Source organism: Elaeis guineensis, chromosome 10, assembly GCF_000442705.2.
Source record: "Elaeis guineensis isolate ETL-2024a chromosome 10, EG11, whole genome shotgun sequence".
Lineage (NCBI taxonomy): Eukaryota > Viridiplantae > Streptophyta > Magnoliopsida > Arecales > Arecaceae > Elaeis > Elaeis guineensis.
Genome location: NC_026002.2, coordinates 18,797,305 through 18,815,491, shown reverse-complemented (window position 1 = coordinate 18,815,491; position 18,187 = coordinate 18,797,305). Strand labels below are relative to the sequence as shown.

Below are 18,187 nucleotides of genomic sequence, written 5' to 3'. Positions count from 1 at the left end.
ATTTTTGTTACTTAGTTGTTCAAAATCATGCTCAATAGCGCAATCAAATTTAAATGGTTCATGTCTGCAGGGATGCTGATATTCATGACAACCTTTTAAGTTGCATGAGCGTGCAATCTTTGTGCATTTAATTCTTTTTTTTCCCCCCTTTCTAAAGCTGAATGCAATAATTCAAAAAAGAGTTTTCCGAAGTTTGGAAGACAGCTGAGGTTCCATTGACCAGATCCTATGCATTGTTCATCCGTATGCCTTCCAAGTTGATTTTCCTCTCCTTTCACCATCCACATCGTTCAATTGGAGGATTTGTTAATAGTTCAATTTTCGGTTACGGTCTGATGCCGCTTTTAATCGACTTAGATGATGAGGTGAAATTTTGATTTCTATGGTGGGTGATTTGTGTAATGAGCTAAATACCTCCAACAATAAGAAGACTAGGGAACCCATCAAAACATTAGGATAAAACTTCACAATTAGCAATGAACAGTGACAACATCAGGGCTGATGATTCTTGCAGGTGAGCTGCTAATCAACATGATGCTGGGTTCACATGATCGAGGACCTTACTCTGGTCTTTCATGGTGCACGTGTCGCATGCCTGTGCGACAGAAGATTACAAACGGGTGAACTGGACTCCTACCATGTTAGCGAACTTCTACCATCTCATCCATAATAAGAGCTCTAATTTGTTGAGGAAGATTGGAAGCAGTACTATTGGCCGAAAGCATGAGAGGCTATATAAAATATGAAAGAGAAGAGGCCCCCTTGCACACAATTTTGATTGGAACAGAGCATAGGCATTAAAAATTAGAACAGAGAATGGGCATCAAGAAGGGATGCAGATGGGCTGAGCCTGGGACAAGCGTCCGAAACGTTGAATTGGAATGGCCCCAAGATCTATGGGCCAACCACGTTTGAATTCGAATTTCAAAAATTCTAGCCGTTTGTGCATCGCATTGAAACCCAAACGGCTATCTTTTCTGGGATAAAAACCTTCTCTCCCAATCCCTTCCCCAAATATCCGCCCTAGAGAGACAGAGAGATGGCTGCGATGGCGAGAGCTATGGATGCCTACGAGAAGCTGGAGAAGGTGGGAGAAGGGACCTACGGAAAGGTCTACAAGGCGAGGGAGAAGGCCACGGGAAAGATCGTAGCCCTCAAGAAGACGCGCCTCCCCGAGGACGAAGAGGGAGTCCCCTCGACCACTCTCCGTGAGGTCTCGCTTCTCAGAATGCTCTCCTTCGACCCCCATATCGTCCGGTGAGCAAATCTTTGGCTTCGATTGTTAGAACATTAAGGCCGTTTTCAAGTTTATTTATTTTGGGGGTCTTTCCAAGTCGATCGATTTTGACTCTTCTCTTTAGACTCTGTCTGCGGGCTAGGGTTTCGTTTATCAGTTTTTTCTTGCTATTTTTGGCTGTAAACAGTCTTAAGATTCTTGGTCGCTGGATTTCATGAATTAATCAAAGTTGTTTTCTTTTTTAAAAAAATGAATATCTTGTTCTGGTTATTTTTCTTGATCCCTGGTCTTAACTAATATTTCCTGCACGGTTTCTTAGTTTTATTTCCTCTTTCCACAAGATTTCTGGCTATTTTTGTGTCTAATAATTCCTTTGTGCCGATATATCTCAGTTGTTCGAGCTTTGTTTCCGTTTCATGTGGTAAACAAATTATGGAGAACACTGGGATGATATAAAGTTGCTGTTTTGGGATTTGTTTTGATGTTTCTATCCTGTGATCTTTTAGTTTTTTATTTTTGGAGCAATGTTTCAGTTTTAGCATTCAGTTGGATGATTTATATTTTTTAGATCTTGCCAATTTGCCGAGACGGAAAAAAGGGTATTTTTTCATGATTTTGTAGCTCCTTGCTTCTTCTCCCTACTAGTTTCTTTTTATTTGCACTTTTTAGGCATGTTTATGCATTGGTCTTCTCTCTCACCTTCCAAATTTATCCTGATTAATAATACCGAGGCTTCTGTTAATTCTTTACTTCCACTATCAAGTCCAGGCTATTGGATCTCAAACAAGGCCAGAACAAAGAAGGGAAGACAGTTCTCTATCTGATCTTTGAGTACATGGACACTGATCTCAAGAAATTCATCAGAAGCTTCCGCGCAAACCAGGAGATGATTCCATCCAAAACAGTGAAAGTAACCTTCTAACAGCTTCTCAGAGACACATATATAACCATGAGTTTTGAACAAAATTTGTTACCGAGGAATCAAAAATAATTTCTAAAGAATGGATTTTCAAATGACTATTCATGGTTCTAATGTTTGCGATACTTAACGTATTTTTCTCATAATTAACCTATTTTTCTTATAGTTACTTTCTGCTTAAATTTTCAAAAATGCCAATATCTTTACAGCTGATTGTTTATTAGCCTTTTATTTTGGAAATTCAACATCATGGTCCTTGGAGATAATCTGCTTCAATCTATTAGTTGAATTGAGTTTCTTAGGAGTTGGTATTGTTCTCCCTGCAGATTTTAATGTACCAACTGTGCAAGGGTGTAGCATTTTGTCATGGTCGTGGTGTTCTGCATAGGTAAAATATATATATTGTTACCTTCTTTCCCTAGTTTGCAAACAACAGGACCCATGTTTCTTGATTCACAAATCTCATGCTCCCTCTTCATTTGCAGAGACCTGAAGCCCCACAATCTTTTGATGGATCGGAAGACAATGATGCTTAAAATAGCAGATCTCGGACTAAGTAGAGCATTCACTATTCCCCTTAAGAAGTATACTCATGAGGTTTGTGCTTTAGAAATTAACATCTATGATTCTTGAAGTAATGTTATCTTGAGGATTGTGCCTTGGCACCTTGGATGCCATGGTGTATTCTTTGGTTTCAGTTTCATGATTACTAGCTACTAAGATAACTATGTGTTTCAGATCCTGACACTGTGGTATAGAGCTCCTGAAGTGCTTCTTGGGGCCACACATTATTCAACACCAGTTGATATATGGTCTGTTGGCTGTATATTTGGTAGGCAATTCATTTATCCCGGTTTGACCAAGCATGCTAAAGAACTCATGTTTCTTTTTAAAAAAAGGATCCTTTTTTTCGTTTTTCTAGCGATGTAATCTAAGTTGTTTTGCTTGGTTTACTTACTTTCTAGCTGAACTAGTTACAACTCAAGCACTATTTCCTGGAGACTCAGAACTGCAGCAGCTCCTTCACATTTTCAGGTGAAGTAGTTTGCGAGTCCTTTTCTTGTGTTTTCCCTTTTTCTTCTTTCATATTGATCATTTATTTGCTTATTGTTGCAGGTTATTGGGCACCCCAAATGAAGAAGTGTGGCCAGGAATAAGCAAGTTACCTAATTGGCACGAGTATCCTCAGTGGGGGCCAAAGAAACTTTCTTCAGTGATTCAAAATCTTGATGCTGATGGCATTGATCTGCTTTCGGTGAGTTCAACCTACATTCGCCTGATGTGCTTTTCTTGTGCATATTGCCTTAAAATATATAAAAACACAGATATTTACTACTCATTAAAATATTAATCTATTTTTTTTAGAGCAATCAAATGTTGAACTGAAATACTCTTATCTGTACTTTTTATTTGTTGTAATGGAATAGTAGAGGGCTAATATGCCTTTCTTTTGAGTTTCTAATCCCTGCTGCTTGTCTTTTAATACAAGAAAATTTCCACATTTTGCAGAATATGTTGCAATACGAGCCTTCAAAGCGGATCTCTGCAAAGAAAGCTATGGAGCATCCATACTTCGATGATGTGGATAAAGCACATTTTTAAGACCTTCAAGTACTGGTACCAAATAGGTGTTTTGGGTCCATAACTATCAAGTTTCATAGTGTTTGGTGTGATTTGGTGTGTAAATTGCTGCTTCCCTCAAGCATTGCAATTGGTGGAGTGGGGAGTTGATGTATGACTGACTACTAAGATCTAATCTTTGTGATGATGTTTTTAGTCTATCTGAGAGAGGCCAGGAGACCAAAACATTTTCAAGAATGCTAACATGTATAACTTGATTTAGTAATATTCTGGCATGTATGGGACTAATATTTGTTCCAATTTTTCGTGAGACTTGCATGGAAGAATGAAAGCAGTGTTGGAAGATGATATGAAAAGAGTTCAACGACGAACGGGAAAAATTGTTCGCTTGCATATGTTCTTAAGCTATTAAATTTCCTCAATTGGACCAGCAGAAAACAATAGGGGCCATAATCCATTGGCCTTCTAAGACAGGTTTATATTCTAGGGCAACAATAAAGTAAGAGGAAAAAAAATGCTATTCCATAACCATGTCTGGACTAAATTAACAGTCTCCTTTTTCAAATCAAACGAACGCAACTTACAATTGAAAAAAAAGAAATGCAAGGCATCAATTTTCCAATAAAAAAATGCATATGAATGTGGTAAAGCTGCATGAAGAGTTGAATTGGCACTCCATTCAATTTTCTGACCTCTTTAATCACAGATTTGCTTCATATATTTGATTTCTTTTTGAGAACCAGCTTCATGTTTGATGTCATTTCAGAACATTCCATGAAAACACCTCCCACAAAAACAATCAATATGCAGAGCTATGAGAAGCCTGCTGTGTGATACTTGGGGTTTGATGCTGCCAACAATTATTCTTTTTATCCCATCTTGAGCTTAAAATTGATCATGATACGAGCCACATGAAAAAAGTGGACCACAGTGTGAGTGAAAGGGAAGCCAGGGCATATGCCCAGAGAAAAATGACAGAGCATTCACTCTCACCAGCCCCAAACAATTGCGTAATAGTGCCTGCCAGTTTACATCAAGAATGTTAGATATATAAGAACTTGGAAAAATCATCACTTAGTGAATCACTTCTTGAAGAAAAAATTAAATGATTTAATAAATAACCTATCAGCAAGGGCTGAGAAGTCTTGTGGTGGTCTGGCTCATCATAGAACCTAATGAACCATATCGATTTTGGACCACAATTCGATCTAGCATAGGTATTTCTTACCAATGTTCATTGCAGGTGGAAGTGCATATTGCACCAAAAGAATGAATTGATATAAAGGATCTGAATGCACCAGGCCCAGACGAATTGCCCCTTTAACTACAATTATGCCGACCAGGGGCAACATGATATACCGAACAACTACAACCCCAATAATAATTGACAGCCGGATGCTTGAACCACGCAAACCTGTAAACATGAAGCAGATGCACGTATTCACATTTATAGTTTGCTTTCTAGCAATGCAATCTACTCATGGAAGTGAAACAGGATCGTTTATTCCATAAACTGAATTGCTACTACCTTTGATAAGATTTCCTCCCATTATCAGCGTGAGTGTTGGAATTGCTCCATCACTTCATGCAAAAAAAGGAAAAGCTCAATAAAATGAAAGCTTAAAAGGTCAGGGGAAGGAAAAGGCATAATAAGTGCAAAGCTGATGAAAATGAAAAAGATAAATCAGTTCCTCCTTCGAAGCACACAGGACCGACAAAGTCATATGAACTTGTGGCCCGCAACTTATCTATGCAAAATTTCATGAATGACAAATGTCATTAGAACATGGATATTATATGCTTTCATTTAAAAAAGGAAAAAAAACTCAGCTATTATATGAATTTCAAAGCAGGTGAGCTTAAGCTTTTTTTCCTTTTTTGATATTAGGTAGTAAACACTGAAAGGAGTCTTGTTTAGAGCACCATGCCTACTATGTAACATGAGTTTCATAACCATAGATTAGCAATCCAAATGCTACATATGCATAATACAAAGGATACTGCAGTAAAATCAAAATTGTGGCCCAAGGAATGTACCCCAACAAAGCAGCTGACTCTTGAATCACACGGAGAGGGGCACCCTCACCAATCATCGCTTTTCTAATTTGAGGAATGACTCCGATAATGAAACCAACAATCTACACAAGAAAGTAGAAAAAGATTATATCCATAAAATTTTAATAGATGCTGCACCCAAGAATTGTATATCAAAGTCAAAGTCAGGCTCTTAAAACATGCATATAAAAAAAGATATTTCAGTTTCCTGTTCTCTAGTTTAGTAAATAAATATAATATAAATCCATGGCTAGACCACTTTGGTGATGCCTGTCTGCAATACCACATCCTGAGTGCTAATTCTTTTATAGAAGCATGGCTCTTTAACAGTATGTCAATATTCTTATCAATAAATGTTTCCAGCCATTTTTTTTTTTGGTTTCTTGTTTTACCTTAATAAGTTCATGACATAAGTAGATTGATAGTCCATCTAACCATATTAGGGAAATTATGTTTCATACATAATCCAGGTTCTTCCTTATATTTAAAGTGACACAGTATTAAACATGCACCACTGCTCCAGTGTGCCAACACTGTGAAGTACCTTCTACACCTAAGTATAAACTCATGTAATGTAACAAAAGAAACAACAATTTCTTAAAAATATTAAACAACAATGTCTTCCACATCAAGAATATTAAATCATGAGAGATGACAAGAAACAAAAGAACAAAGGCTGGGACCATGCAACAGGAATATAGAGGCAGTCGTTACCGATGCATAGCAGTGCACCAGAAATGATGCATAACCATTAGAAGGCAACAGAAAAATGTAGGTCACAATGCATCAAAGGCATGTTTTGTGTTTTTCTGCATAAAAAGTGTGCTCCTTAGATGGCCTTCCTTTGATGATCTGGAAACATTTTGAGTCATAACTGCACAATATTGATGTGAGGAACCAAAGAGTCCTTTGGGGATCTTTCCTTTTTCCTTTCCCTTTTATGCATCTTAATGTAGTCCTTGCTATCAATCTAGCATAAAATATATGAAGAACCTTTTACCTGTTGCTCCACCTTTGCTGCCTTTTAGTCCATACATTGAGATGTTCCATACCTCACTGTGCCAAAAAGTAATTGCTCAAGATGTCATACCACCTTCTTGCAGGCATTCTTAATATCCAATAAGAGATGAAAACATCTATTCCTTTGAAGATTCATAAATGTCACTGACTCACTCTTCTATATGATATGAGTTTCCTCATTTAAGGTGTCTTACTGCCAGGGTACTAGATAAGCAAAACCAAGAGTTTCCTTGTATGCACGGAAGTGCAACATTTTTTTTTTTTTGAATTCTTCAAGCTGGTAGACTGCAATGGGCAGGATGTGGTGGCATGCTTGGGATAACACGATTAAGAACAGCTATATTAGGGATGAGCAGCTAAGTTGAAAGTTCAAACTATCTTCCCTGACTGACATATGGTCAAGGGAACTATTCACACAATATGCTGGAGCTTCCAAATCTGAGTCTCTAGTATAGTCTCAACAATGATAACATCCTGTTTCACAATGATGTTGGCTTTTTGACACTAGTCATCCAAAGAAAGAAAGATTAATTTTAGATATAACTGAAATTTAATCATTTCATTACATTAGGCTGAATATTTGAGCTTTTCTTGTTTGGATTAGAGGAGTCAGGTAATAAAGCTGCTTGCCTAGTGGAATCTTGAACAACTACTTTTGATTTATGATATTACATGATTAAAATGTGATTATGTTTCTTAAAGTTGTACTGATACTGATCAAGTTCTAGTCATTCTTTCTAACTATTTAAAAGTACAGTGTCCATTTAGAGCATTTCGGGGGACAAAAAAAAATCTTAATTTTATTTATCAACATATATTCAGCATGGATCAGAGAAATAACTTATAAAATGGTTTCTTTTGCAGAAATATGATGAATGATGGCATACCACTCCAATAGTAGAAGGAGCAAACAATTTCTTTAAGTCAATTACTCCTGACAGTGTTGACAGCAATTTTCGAGCTTTGACTGAAAATGGTACCTGCAATGCACTGAGATATTTTAAGGGAAGAAATTGAGACATATGTCAGATCGTGTGGATGGTTATGGTTCTTGTTGCACAATCACTTGAATCAGCCAAGAGTTGCCTTAGCTGGCAGAAGACATAGTTCGGCTTTACAAGTTACAGAATAGACCAAAGGAACGGTTCTATAACTTTACCGACCACTTTTCTTTTTCTTTTTCCCTTTTCCCTTATTTTATCCTGATGCAGAAATTTAGGAGGAGGCAGTAATAAACATTATGAGGCTACAGAGAAAAATTTTATGCAAGGTAGTGGTAGGGAATACTTCACCCCAACATATATAACTCTGAGATTGCATATAATGAACATTAATAAATGGCTTTTATATTCATGTGATGATTGATAAGAGAATTTTTTCCAGATGAAGAGGTAGCTTCTATTTGTTTTGGTTGATATTTTAAATGCTATGTTTCCAAACCATTACTAATGTGTCTGAAAGTTACTTAAAGTTGACCTTGTGTTCAATGAATGGGGTACCTGCATACTTAAATGCAGATATGCAGAAAAATCGTGTCATCCATAATTTTAAATTACTTGGAACATATGTATTGTGAAAAGCTGATACTTTATTGAAGTGTTCACAAAAAATACCATTGTTAAGGTATGTGCAAAGCTTTCTGACACATCCACAGTATTAAGTATAAGAGTTTTGTAAATTGCAGGTTCCATTGTTTAAATCTACAATATGATAAGTTTGAGCACAATAAGAGACGTACATCTTGAAAGACATGTTTTAGTAAATACTATGTGGATAATTCATCCAGCAATGTTTCAAGGTACACTCCCATCTTGTAGGTAATTAAAGTTATGAGGTACCAATTTATTCTATAATCTGAGTCAGCATTTTTCAGGTCATATAAAATGTATGTACTGGCTTATATTGATAAAAATTATTTGTAAATGAATATATATACAAGTATTAAAGTGAATAATATATAACTGGAATTGATATATAATGTATGGCTTTGCAACGAGAGATTGTATTTGTTAATTTTATACTAATAAAGCTAATTTTTATCACCACAGAGGAATAGAAAATTTTGGAAACTGATTAAAGCTATAGAAAGGAGTGAAACTTGCAAACAACCTTCTTAGCAGAGGACTCGTCGGACCTAGAGAGAGGAAGTGTGCTTTCATCTGCATAATGATCAGATATCGAGCAGTTATGAGTTGTAACTGCCCCAATTGTGCAGCTCCCTGGAATTAAACTCGTGCTTCCTTCTGGAAACTCCATTGTACGAGGGTGAAAATTGGTATCCATTTTGCCTTTTGCAGATATCCGTACAATATTGTATACATAAGACCACAGAAAGATTGCACCTATCTGCAGTTACATAATTCATTTTATATATTACCTGAATGATAAAAATTGAAGTAAATGTATATGATCTGATATCAGTCATCATTTGTCAAATTTATGACACGATCATTTTGGTTGATCCAGGCACTAAAGTATCACATACCATGCTAGTGCCAGCAATAAGATGGCATGGTCTGATACCAACCATACAATGCCATGCAGCACTGTGATGGGCAAATGCCCAAACACATGCCAAGGCTCATTTTGGAAAAAGCAGGTAACATGCACTGCACAACAATTGTTACAGACCATCATGCACACAACACTGCAGTACTTCCTATGAAATGCCCATATCATGGCTGGCATGGTATGTAATAGCATGGAGCAATATGTGTTGAAACCTAAATTCATGACATGATTGTGGATCTGTAGTTTATTCCTTGTAAAGATAAAGATTTACAGAATTACATGTGCGGCGACTGAATATAAAAACTATATAGTAAGTGATATTTAAGAAAGAAAGACTTACAGCCATCGATAGAGAAGCATATGCTAAGCCATATGTATGACAAACAACAGGAGCACCAAAAGGACTGCCTTTTTCTTTACAAATAGCAGGGACAATAATGAGAAGCATATTGCCTAAATTTCCTGTTAAACCGATTTAAGAATTTATTAAAAGTTATTCTGCCGGAATCATGAACCAAATTATTGAAATTTATCATGCAAAAAGTAAGTACGTTTCAAAAGATTTGACACCAGAATTACTCTATCCTTTTCCATGAGTCCATAAATAATGCAGATTAGCTGCCAATATGCATTCAACAGTTCCATAATATAAGTGCAAGAAATACCAAGTATACTGCCAGGTGAGACAAACTATTGATATTTAAGAATGTTATGGAAACTTATTTTAGATTTTGGCTAAGAAAAGAATCCTTATGCATTTTGTTTGGAAGGTCGGACATCTTTTGGGAACTAAAATTTTAACGTTCGAACAATTAGGATAATGAAACAACAAATTGATACGAAAACATACTAAAAATCATATTAGCAGCAAGAAGAATACCTCTTCAAGTTTGCACTGATTATATATGAGAATTCTTGCTAATGATTAATAAGTAACATGGCTAGCAAACTACACTCTGAATAATACCATCAATAAGTTTATTTGAAATTTTGAATCATAGATTGAAGTTTGTAAAAAGTAGATACCATACATAATGCCATCATTGATTTATGTCTAAATGTCAGATAAATCATTTCACCATGGAAGTGCCTAATTCATTGCTATTTCTGCATATTTATTAACATTAAATATATCAGCTGATGTATATTTTTGGTTACCAGCTGCACAACAGCCCAAAATAAGGCCCCTCAAATTGGTAGGGGCTCTGGTGATTTGGATGACAAGCCATCCAAATAATGAACCGATAATGAAGGTGAGAAGGATATTGATTGGCATAAACCACCTGCATTCATGAACAGAAGTGACTGTTACCTCTCTATTTTCCTCCAGATGGACTTAAAATACTGAAATATCTACAACAAGTATATAAAATACGAGTCCTAGGCATTCAGTAAAATATAACATTGTTATTGACTCTAAATATATCCTTGCCAATATGCACCTTTTGAGGAAACAAATGGAAAAAGCATGCAAGTTCAGATCATATGCACACAAATGAACCAGGAATGAATATTTAATACAAGCATTGTAATGGTTATCTGAAGCAAAAAAACATCAGTCATTGAGTTCCAAGGTTTATTTGGCAAGCAATGATGTGGGGCTATGACAAATATATACCATAATAATGTCATAGAAATGCATGTGGAGCAATGTAGTATGGTGTATAAGAAATTAAGAATGTGGCCTACATGATAGAAGAAAAAAGTTGGTTTATGAGACTGAAGAAGGGGCTCTATTTTTGAGTATTAAAATTGTGATGGAAGGGAAACAAGTAGAATTGCTGAGAAGAGTAAAGGCTTCTTTATTCATTCATGAAAAGATAGCAGTCACATTAATAGAAGTGCTACAAGTAATGATACATCCAAATGTATCCATATTCAGTTTTCAGGGATTTACATTTTTTTGCCGTATTTTGTACTGTAACTAATAAAAGCCTGTATAAGTAGCACACACACATTGGCATAAACTTTTTACTGTATATTAATGATTACCTATGTCAAAGAATCCTTACTGTTAAGAGGACTTGGCCAAACTTGAGAACAAATGAGAAAAAAGGTCATTTAAGCCAATCCTATAAGGATGGAAGGCTGGCTTGTATTTGTTATGGTTATAATGATCTCAAATCTCATTTAGAGAGGAAATAAAAAAAAAAGAATTAGGCAAAACCAGAAGATGCAGAAATATGGAGGTAAAAGAAAGTAGGAGGGTGCAGGAGTTTCATCAATTACATTGAATGATGATTTTGCTATTAGGAACAGAGGAAAATATAAATAGAAAACCTACAATAAAACCATGCTCTCCATAGTGATTGTCTGAGCCAAATTAGTTGACACAAGAGCTGGATTAAATACGAAGAACACAACCTGCATGTAAACAGAGTTTAGCAGTTAGCTTAAGGGAAAATATGCAATAAATTAATTCATAAAACAGGAAACACAGAGGTGTATAGTGTGCTGGACTATAAATTAGGGAGAAATGGTGACAGCTAGCTTGTAGGAATCCTCTTTTCATGCTCATGTTATGGGAACAACATAGGTAGGGTGCAAAAGTACAGGGATTTAACAGCGCGGTTGATGAAAACGAGATGGTATGGCCAAATTGAAGCAGAACTGGCATGCGGCATGTGTAAAGATGTTAGTATCCTTATCAGAAATCAATTCAGAAAATAAAGATCTCCCTCTGTTTAATCTGCCCAACTGAGCTTTTTCCTTTTTCGAGAACGGCCGTCTTCTTTATATCAAACAACAGAATTTACAAATGCAAAGAAAAATAGAGCTTCTGCCAACAAAAATGTGCATGTTTAGTACCCAATTAAGAGCACAAGAATCTAGAATAACCATCCACAGCTTACATTATTCAAATGCTTCCTTGCAGCTTCGCTCAGAATTCCAACATAACTTGTTGCGAGAAATGATCCGACGGCAGTCACCAGAAGAACATTCATAACTGGCACTGTTGCAGTGATAAAGAGTTCCAGAAAACCCATATCTTGGTATCCTTATCAGCACACTTTTTCCCCTCCCCTCCCTGTAAATAAAGATCTTGTATCAGCCTCTTACTTTGCAAAATTATTAACCACTCAAACAACAGACTAACTTCGCAGCACAAGAGTATGTCTCGCTTCCGTGAGAAAGTATCCACATAAATTTATGAAACCAAAGCATTTCAAAATGGCTTTTGTTGATCTTAGCCGGAGTTTTTCCTTTTTCTACATTTTTTTGATATAACTTTTTCTACATTCATTAGGCATTAAGCACATTTTTTGTGGGTTGATAGTAATCATAACTCATATAAGAGTAAATTTCTACTTCTTCGAAGAGAATTAAAACCTTTAAACAAATCCTGTCATGAATAACTATGAAACAGCTTACACTATGAATAGATTATGAAAAGACTATGGAAGCCCATTTTCTTCTTCTTCTTCTTCTTCTTCTTTCCATTTTTAATCTATTCCAACAGAAACTGCTTCAAAATTAGAAAAAGCGAGGAATATACACCAAATTATTCTCACCATCTGACCAGTTTATACTACATGGTGATACCAGTAGTTGATCATATATGCTGCTATCCCCTTACAGGAACCAACTTGAAACTCAAAACCACATTTTACAACTTACACTTCTCAAGTTGGTATCTCAAATAAGGGATCCAAAGTCAGAAACCCGCATTCCTTAGCCCAGAGCAGATCTTAAGTGTCCCACATTAGAACTCTGTATTAAAATGGCAGTCATGAGAGAAATTTGTAAAGTTCTAATCCTAACCCGACTCGAAGATTAAAATAAAAAGCTAATGGTTTTTTCCATGAGATGTTCCAGACTACTTTGATTTTTGTTTTGTTTTTAGAAGAACCACAACAACAACAGGTCATTTTTAATCTATGTCTCATTTGTTGGTTTCTGTCAGATATTTTCGACTCTTCCAAACAGAATTGTCTATCGATTTTTTTAAAAACATTGTCTATGATATTTCATTTTTCTTGTGTGTGTATGTGCCCTGTTGCCGGATCTAATGGCTTTCGCTGTGTCAATCAGGAACGACAACAAATAATTCTTAATTTTTAGTTTTCTAATATGAAGATTCCAATGATAAAATCCTCAGAAAAAAACATAGATTCATCAAAGACAAACAGATTTCATCCAACATCTATGATCACTCCCGGTAAGAAAGAAAATCTCCACTTGTTTTCTTCTCAAAACAAATGATTCTCTGCATCAAATATCTCCAACACTTTCCAATACAAAACAACTTCCTACTGGAACTCCTTCCTTTGTTTTTCCACATCTAGTTTCTCTAATTACAAACAAATGAAGAATCTCATATAAAAGAACACAAACATGACTCGGTTCCATAAAACAGTCAATAAAACCAAGATCCAACATGGCAAGAAAAAAGATCGAAGAGAGAGATCACCAGTGATTCAGTTGTCACCAATAAGTCTTCACTGACTGCAGATAGAAGTCAGAAAATGTATGCTGCTTAGAGAACTCGGTATTGTAGCATAATAAATTACACAAATTATGCTTTCATTCAACCAATTAAAAACAAACGAGAGCAGCAAAGAAAGACCAATAATCTCTCTCTCTCTCTCTCTCTCTCTGAGATCAGAGACTCCGTCGGTTTTGCGCGAAGGCAGTTGAAGGCATGATGCAACCTCACGTGATGATGTTCCACTGCTTTGACCGGTGGGCGGGAGAAATTATCGCATGCATCAGGTGCAGGTGAACCAGGGCAAATCCCGGAGCAGATGCACGGTGGAAAGCGCGAATCGGGAATCGGTGAAATACAAAGGGTCGCGTGGCGTGTTATGCACAGTGGTATTTGCGCGGTCCAATTGCACCTGGTGCATGCAATCCGGGAGCGCTTGGCTGGCAGCCCACCTCATAAGCGTGAGATTGTTTTGTGCCTTTTCTTTCCTTCATATATATATATATATATATATATATATATATATATATACTATTTATGGGCCCACGCAAATTCTACGTCATAAAATTAATAATTTATTAAAAATATCTTTTATAAATAACAACAATGTCCATGCATATTTCTAACATCAATAATAATAGATTTTAATAACATAATTAAATATACATAGATAGATTTCAATTCCATCTATTAATAATATAATTTTTTTATTTAATATTAAAAATATTATTAGATAGGAGAGATCATATATTAAAAATTATTTTTGATCTATATGATATTCATATATAAAAATTTACTGTTTACATGGACAGTCTAATTGGTTATTTTATTTTTTTTAATTTTTAATTATATATATATATTAAATTATAATTAAATGAATATATTTTGATCTATATTTTATATTCTTATATTACAATATAAAACTATTAGGAGGACCCTATATCCGTAAACAGGCAATTCTGAGGCCCTTCTTCCCTTTCGCTCCTTTTTGTGGAAAATCTCCTGTACATTATTGCCACCAACCTGCCGAGTACACCAATGCCCTCATGCCAGATGGTCAGGATAACAATATAGGGGAAATTTTTGGTAGCACATTGGGCCCTTGGCATTAATTACGTTAGTTTAACCACGGTACTATAATGTTCCCAAGCACCATTAAGTAGCATTGTCCTGGAATGTCTGACGTAAACTTCAGGTGGGAAGAAGATTATTTGTTTTCTATTTCAACAGCAATGAATGCAATGTCATGGATAAATTGCTAATAAAGAGCCCAAGAATGAATTGTCACTTCTCCTGTATATGTATGTGGGGCCAGGAGTAAAAGGAGTTGGATTTCTGAATGGGAATAAAAATAGATAACTTTAATTTAAATATTTAGTTAGAAAAAATTTATTTTTATTTTAATTTTTAAAATTTAATTATTATTATTTTTTAATATTTAAATTTTATGATTATATTTAATTTCAATTTCAATCATAAATTAAACATGTTAAGAGATAATAGTTTAAAAAATTTATATTTATTTATTTAAAATTTATTTTTATCCTACGTTTTAATCTTTAACTTAATAGAATATTAATCCTATTAATTTTAAATAAAATTTAAATATCATCTTAAAAAATTTTAAAAATAATTAAAATAATTTTAAGTGATACAACAGCAATCAAAAGATATAAGCAAAATATATGCATCTTTTTTTCCACCCAAATTTTTTTTTAAATAAAATAAACAATTTCATTAATATTATTAATTTAATGGATAAGTACATATTTTATAAATTCCTGGATATGAGTATACTAAATATAAATTTTATGATGATTTTTTATAATTTATTTATTTTTTAATGATGATTTTTTTTTTTTAACGATTGTGATAAAGTTTATATTGTCACAGCAAGGAATTGACAGCAATGAAGAACATCATTACAATGATTTTTCTTTTTCATTTAATGATGACAGATTATTTCACCAGCGACGAATGGATTGGAAGACATTATAGCAATGAAGTGACAATTGATAGCAACAAAAAAAGAAAAAGAAAAAATGCTTAGTAGTCCGAAGGACAGTATCTCATCCTTATTGGTCAAGATTTGCGTCTACCAATCCCAACCTGAATGCGCTAATCCTCTAATGATCATTGTTTTGGATGGTAATGAAATTTATATCGTGACAGCAGGGAATTTGCCTTCCACTCAGAATCCTTGCCATTAGAAGATATGCAGCATATTGTGACAAATCCAAGTAACACAACTTTAAATGGCAAATGGAAGTGAGTTACGTGGTGAGGTTTGATTGTTGTATCCAACAGCATGGCGATACTTGAAAATACCCAAAGTACACGCCCATGGCACGGCCCCAATGGCAAAGTGGCCGTCAGTGGCACCACTTAGAAACAAGTCTTGGCCATAGGACCGAGGAAACGTAGACCCATACGGCTCTTCGTTTGGTGCAATCACGCCCGACGTTGGCTTAGATTTTGTCCCACATCAACCGCGTGGCTACGTTCACAATCCGACATTATGTTGTTCTAAAAGCGAGTGCTGGATATGGACATGTCCGTCTCATTATCTTTCATTGAAAAGCAAGAGAGCGAGAAGAGAAATTATATCCTACATGTGGCCGTGCATGCCCTTAGCCGGAGCTCTTAACATGAGCAGTTGATGAATGAGGTTTATAAAAGTGAATGATTGTGACTGACAATATAAAACACCAACAAGATATAATTTTGGAAAAGAGAGTTTTGTACAAAATACAACCTAAATACAAGTTATCCATATGAAATAATAATAATAATAATAACAAAAATAATAGTGATGATAATAACAATATGATTCAATATGTTAGATTGATTTAGCAATATGATCCAATCTTTTGCCAAATCATCCATGTTTGGAGGAAGACAACCCAGGATGATCAAACCAAATCAGATTGATAGATTGCTGATATCTTGTCTTGAAAAAAAAAATCCAAACTCGAACCTGTGGGATCAAGGAAAAATTTTATTTCGTAGATCAAAAATGAGACCTAAAGTTGCACTGAGTCCAAATTCTCAAAATCTTACCCTTTTCCTTCCGGGCGAAATTTATGCACATTGAATTCGATTTGAATCAACCTCACAAGTGGAGATGATAGAGGATGGGCGATAGATTGGTTAGACCATTATTTGTACCCACTCCATACATACTTGAAGCAAAGTAGAGTTGATAGATTCTTGAGACAAGGTGGGGTGGATAGAGTTAAAAGGGGATGGGTTAGATGGGTTGGATTTCATAAAATTAAATATTTTTATATGATAATCATATTTTTTAATTCGAGAAGAGGATGTGTGAAGAGATATATATATGGGATGGGTTCGCAACAAGATTTACTATCACTCATGTACTATCATCCATTCGAGTGGAATTAGATCTGGGATGAAATAAACTGCCATACCTACCTATAGGATCGGATTCATGGGATGCTGAAAATAGGGTCTAACATGTAAATACATAACCCAATCTTAAAGATATTGATCATGTCCAGCTAGACTCTCTTGATGGCGATTAGCTAGATTATTGTCGACAAGATGTAGTCATCCCCAAAAAAGATATGTTTGTCCCCAAAAGGCCACATGGTCTATTAAACATGTGCTGCAAAAGTAGGCAGTCTGTCAAGGTCCGACAAAGAGGACAATCCTGCCAAATATTTTTCAAGCAACTGATATAAAAATGGACAATCCAAGAGAAGGATTATGGATGCAAAGCTTGGAAAGGGTCAGAGCTACCTTATTTTATATATGCACATAGACACTATTTTTGGAAAACTCTGAATTTGGGCGAAAGAATGTGAAATTGATTTGCCCACAGCGCAAAGCGTGATGCTCAAGAAAAAGCTATGCCATCGGGCAGCACCATGTATGCATCACCCATTTAGTTTCAAACCAAGTATCCAGATAGATCAATCCGAAACATGCCTCATAAGCTTCTTCTTCTTTTCTGTTTTGTGGAATCAGGATAGGGCTGAAAGCGAGCGCATAAAATCCATTATCCGTATCCGGATTTTGATTGTTCAGATTTAGATATGCAATAGAGCATAAAAATCTGAATTTTTGAATGAGGATGTTGATGATTTTTTTTTTTTTTTTTTGATTCAGATTTGGATATTTGGATACTGGAATACTTTAATTGAAATATCCAAATGCTAGTAGTTAGTTTAAAATGATTTATTTTAATTATACTTTGGATTTGCTTAATGTTTAACATGGATGATCATACATTTTTGTGACCAAGAAAGAGTTTGTACTTATATTAATTCTTCGTGTAAGGTACTTATCATCCTCCTATAAAACTACCAAGATATTTAAATTGTATCATATAGTATTATATTTTATCTTTTACTCCAAAAAAATTATTTGTTGTCAAAATTTGCATATGCATTTGATTTGCATTTTGAATAATATT

General features: G+C 35.1%; 2 protein-coding genes across 2 annotated transcripts; one reads left to right on the top strand and one right to left on the bottom strand.

Moving 5' to 3' along the window:
• The first annotated feature begins 792 nt into the window (after window positions 1-792).
• LOC105052856 (cyclin-dependent kinase B2-1) lies at window positions 793-4,071 on the top strand. Its single transcript, XM_010933819.4, has 8 exons — window positions 793-1,257; window positions 2,006-2,147; window positions 2,483-2,544; window positions 2,642-2,753; window positions 2,895-2,988; window positions 3,122-3,191; window positions 3,273-3,411; window positions 3,666-4,071. Exons 1-8 carry the CDS (start codon window positions 1,040-1,042, stop codon window positions 3,756-3,758), a joined length of 930 nt encoding a protein of 309 aa, XP_010932121.1. The 5' UTR covers window positions 793-1,039; the 3' UTR covers window positions 3,759-4,071.
• A 166-nt stretch (window positions 4,072-4,237) lies between these two features.
• On the bottom strand, window positions 4,238-14,122 carry LOC105052858 (protein PIN-LIKES 3). Its single transcript, XM_010933820.4, has 11 exons — window positions 13,735-14,122; window positions 12,176-12,351; window positions 11,608-11,687; window positions 10,482-10,606; window positions 9,664-9,785; window positions 8,922-9,158; window positions 7,700-7,792; window positions 5,775-5,875; window positions 5,266-5,318; window positions 4,966-5,151; window positions 4,238-4,757 (listed from the first exon to the last, which is right to left on the bottom strand). The coding sequence occupies exons 2-11, from the start codon at window positions 12,308-12,310 to the stop codon at window positions 4,633-4,635; spliced, it is 1,257 nt and encodes a 418-aa protein (XP_010932122.1). The 5' UTR covers window positions 12,311-12,351; window positions 13,735-14,122; the 3' UTR covers window positions 4,238-4,632.
• Between the last annotated feature and the right edge of the window lie 4,065 nt (window positions 14,123-18,187).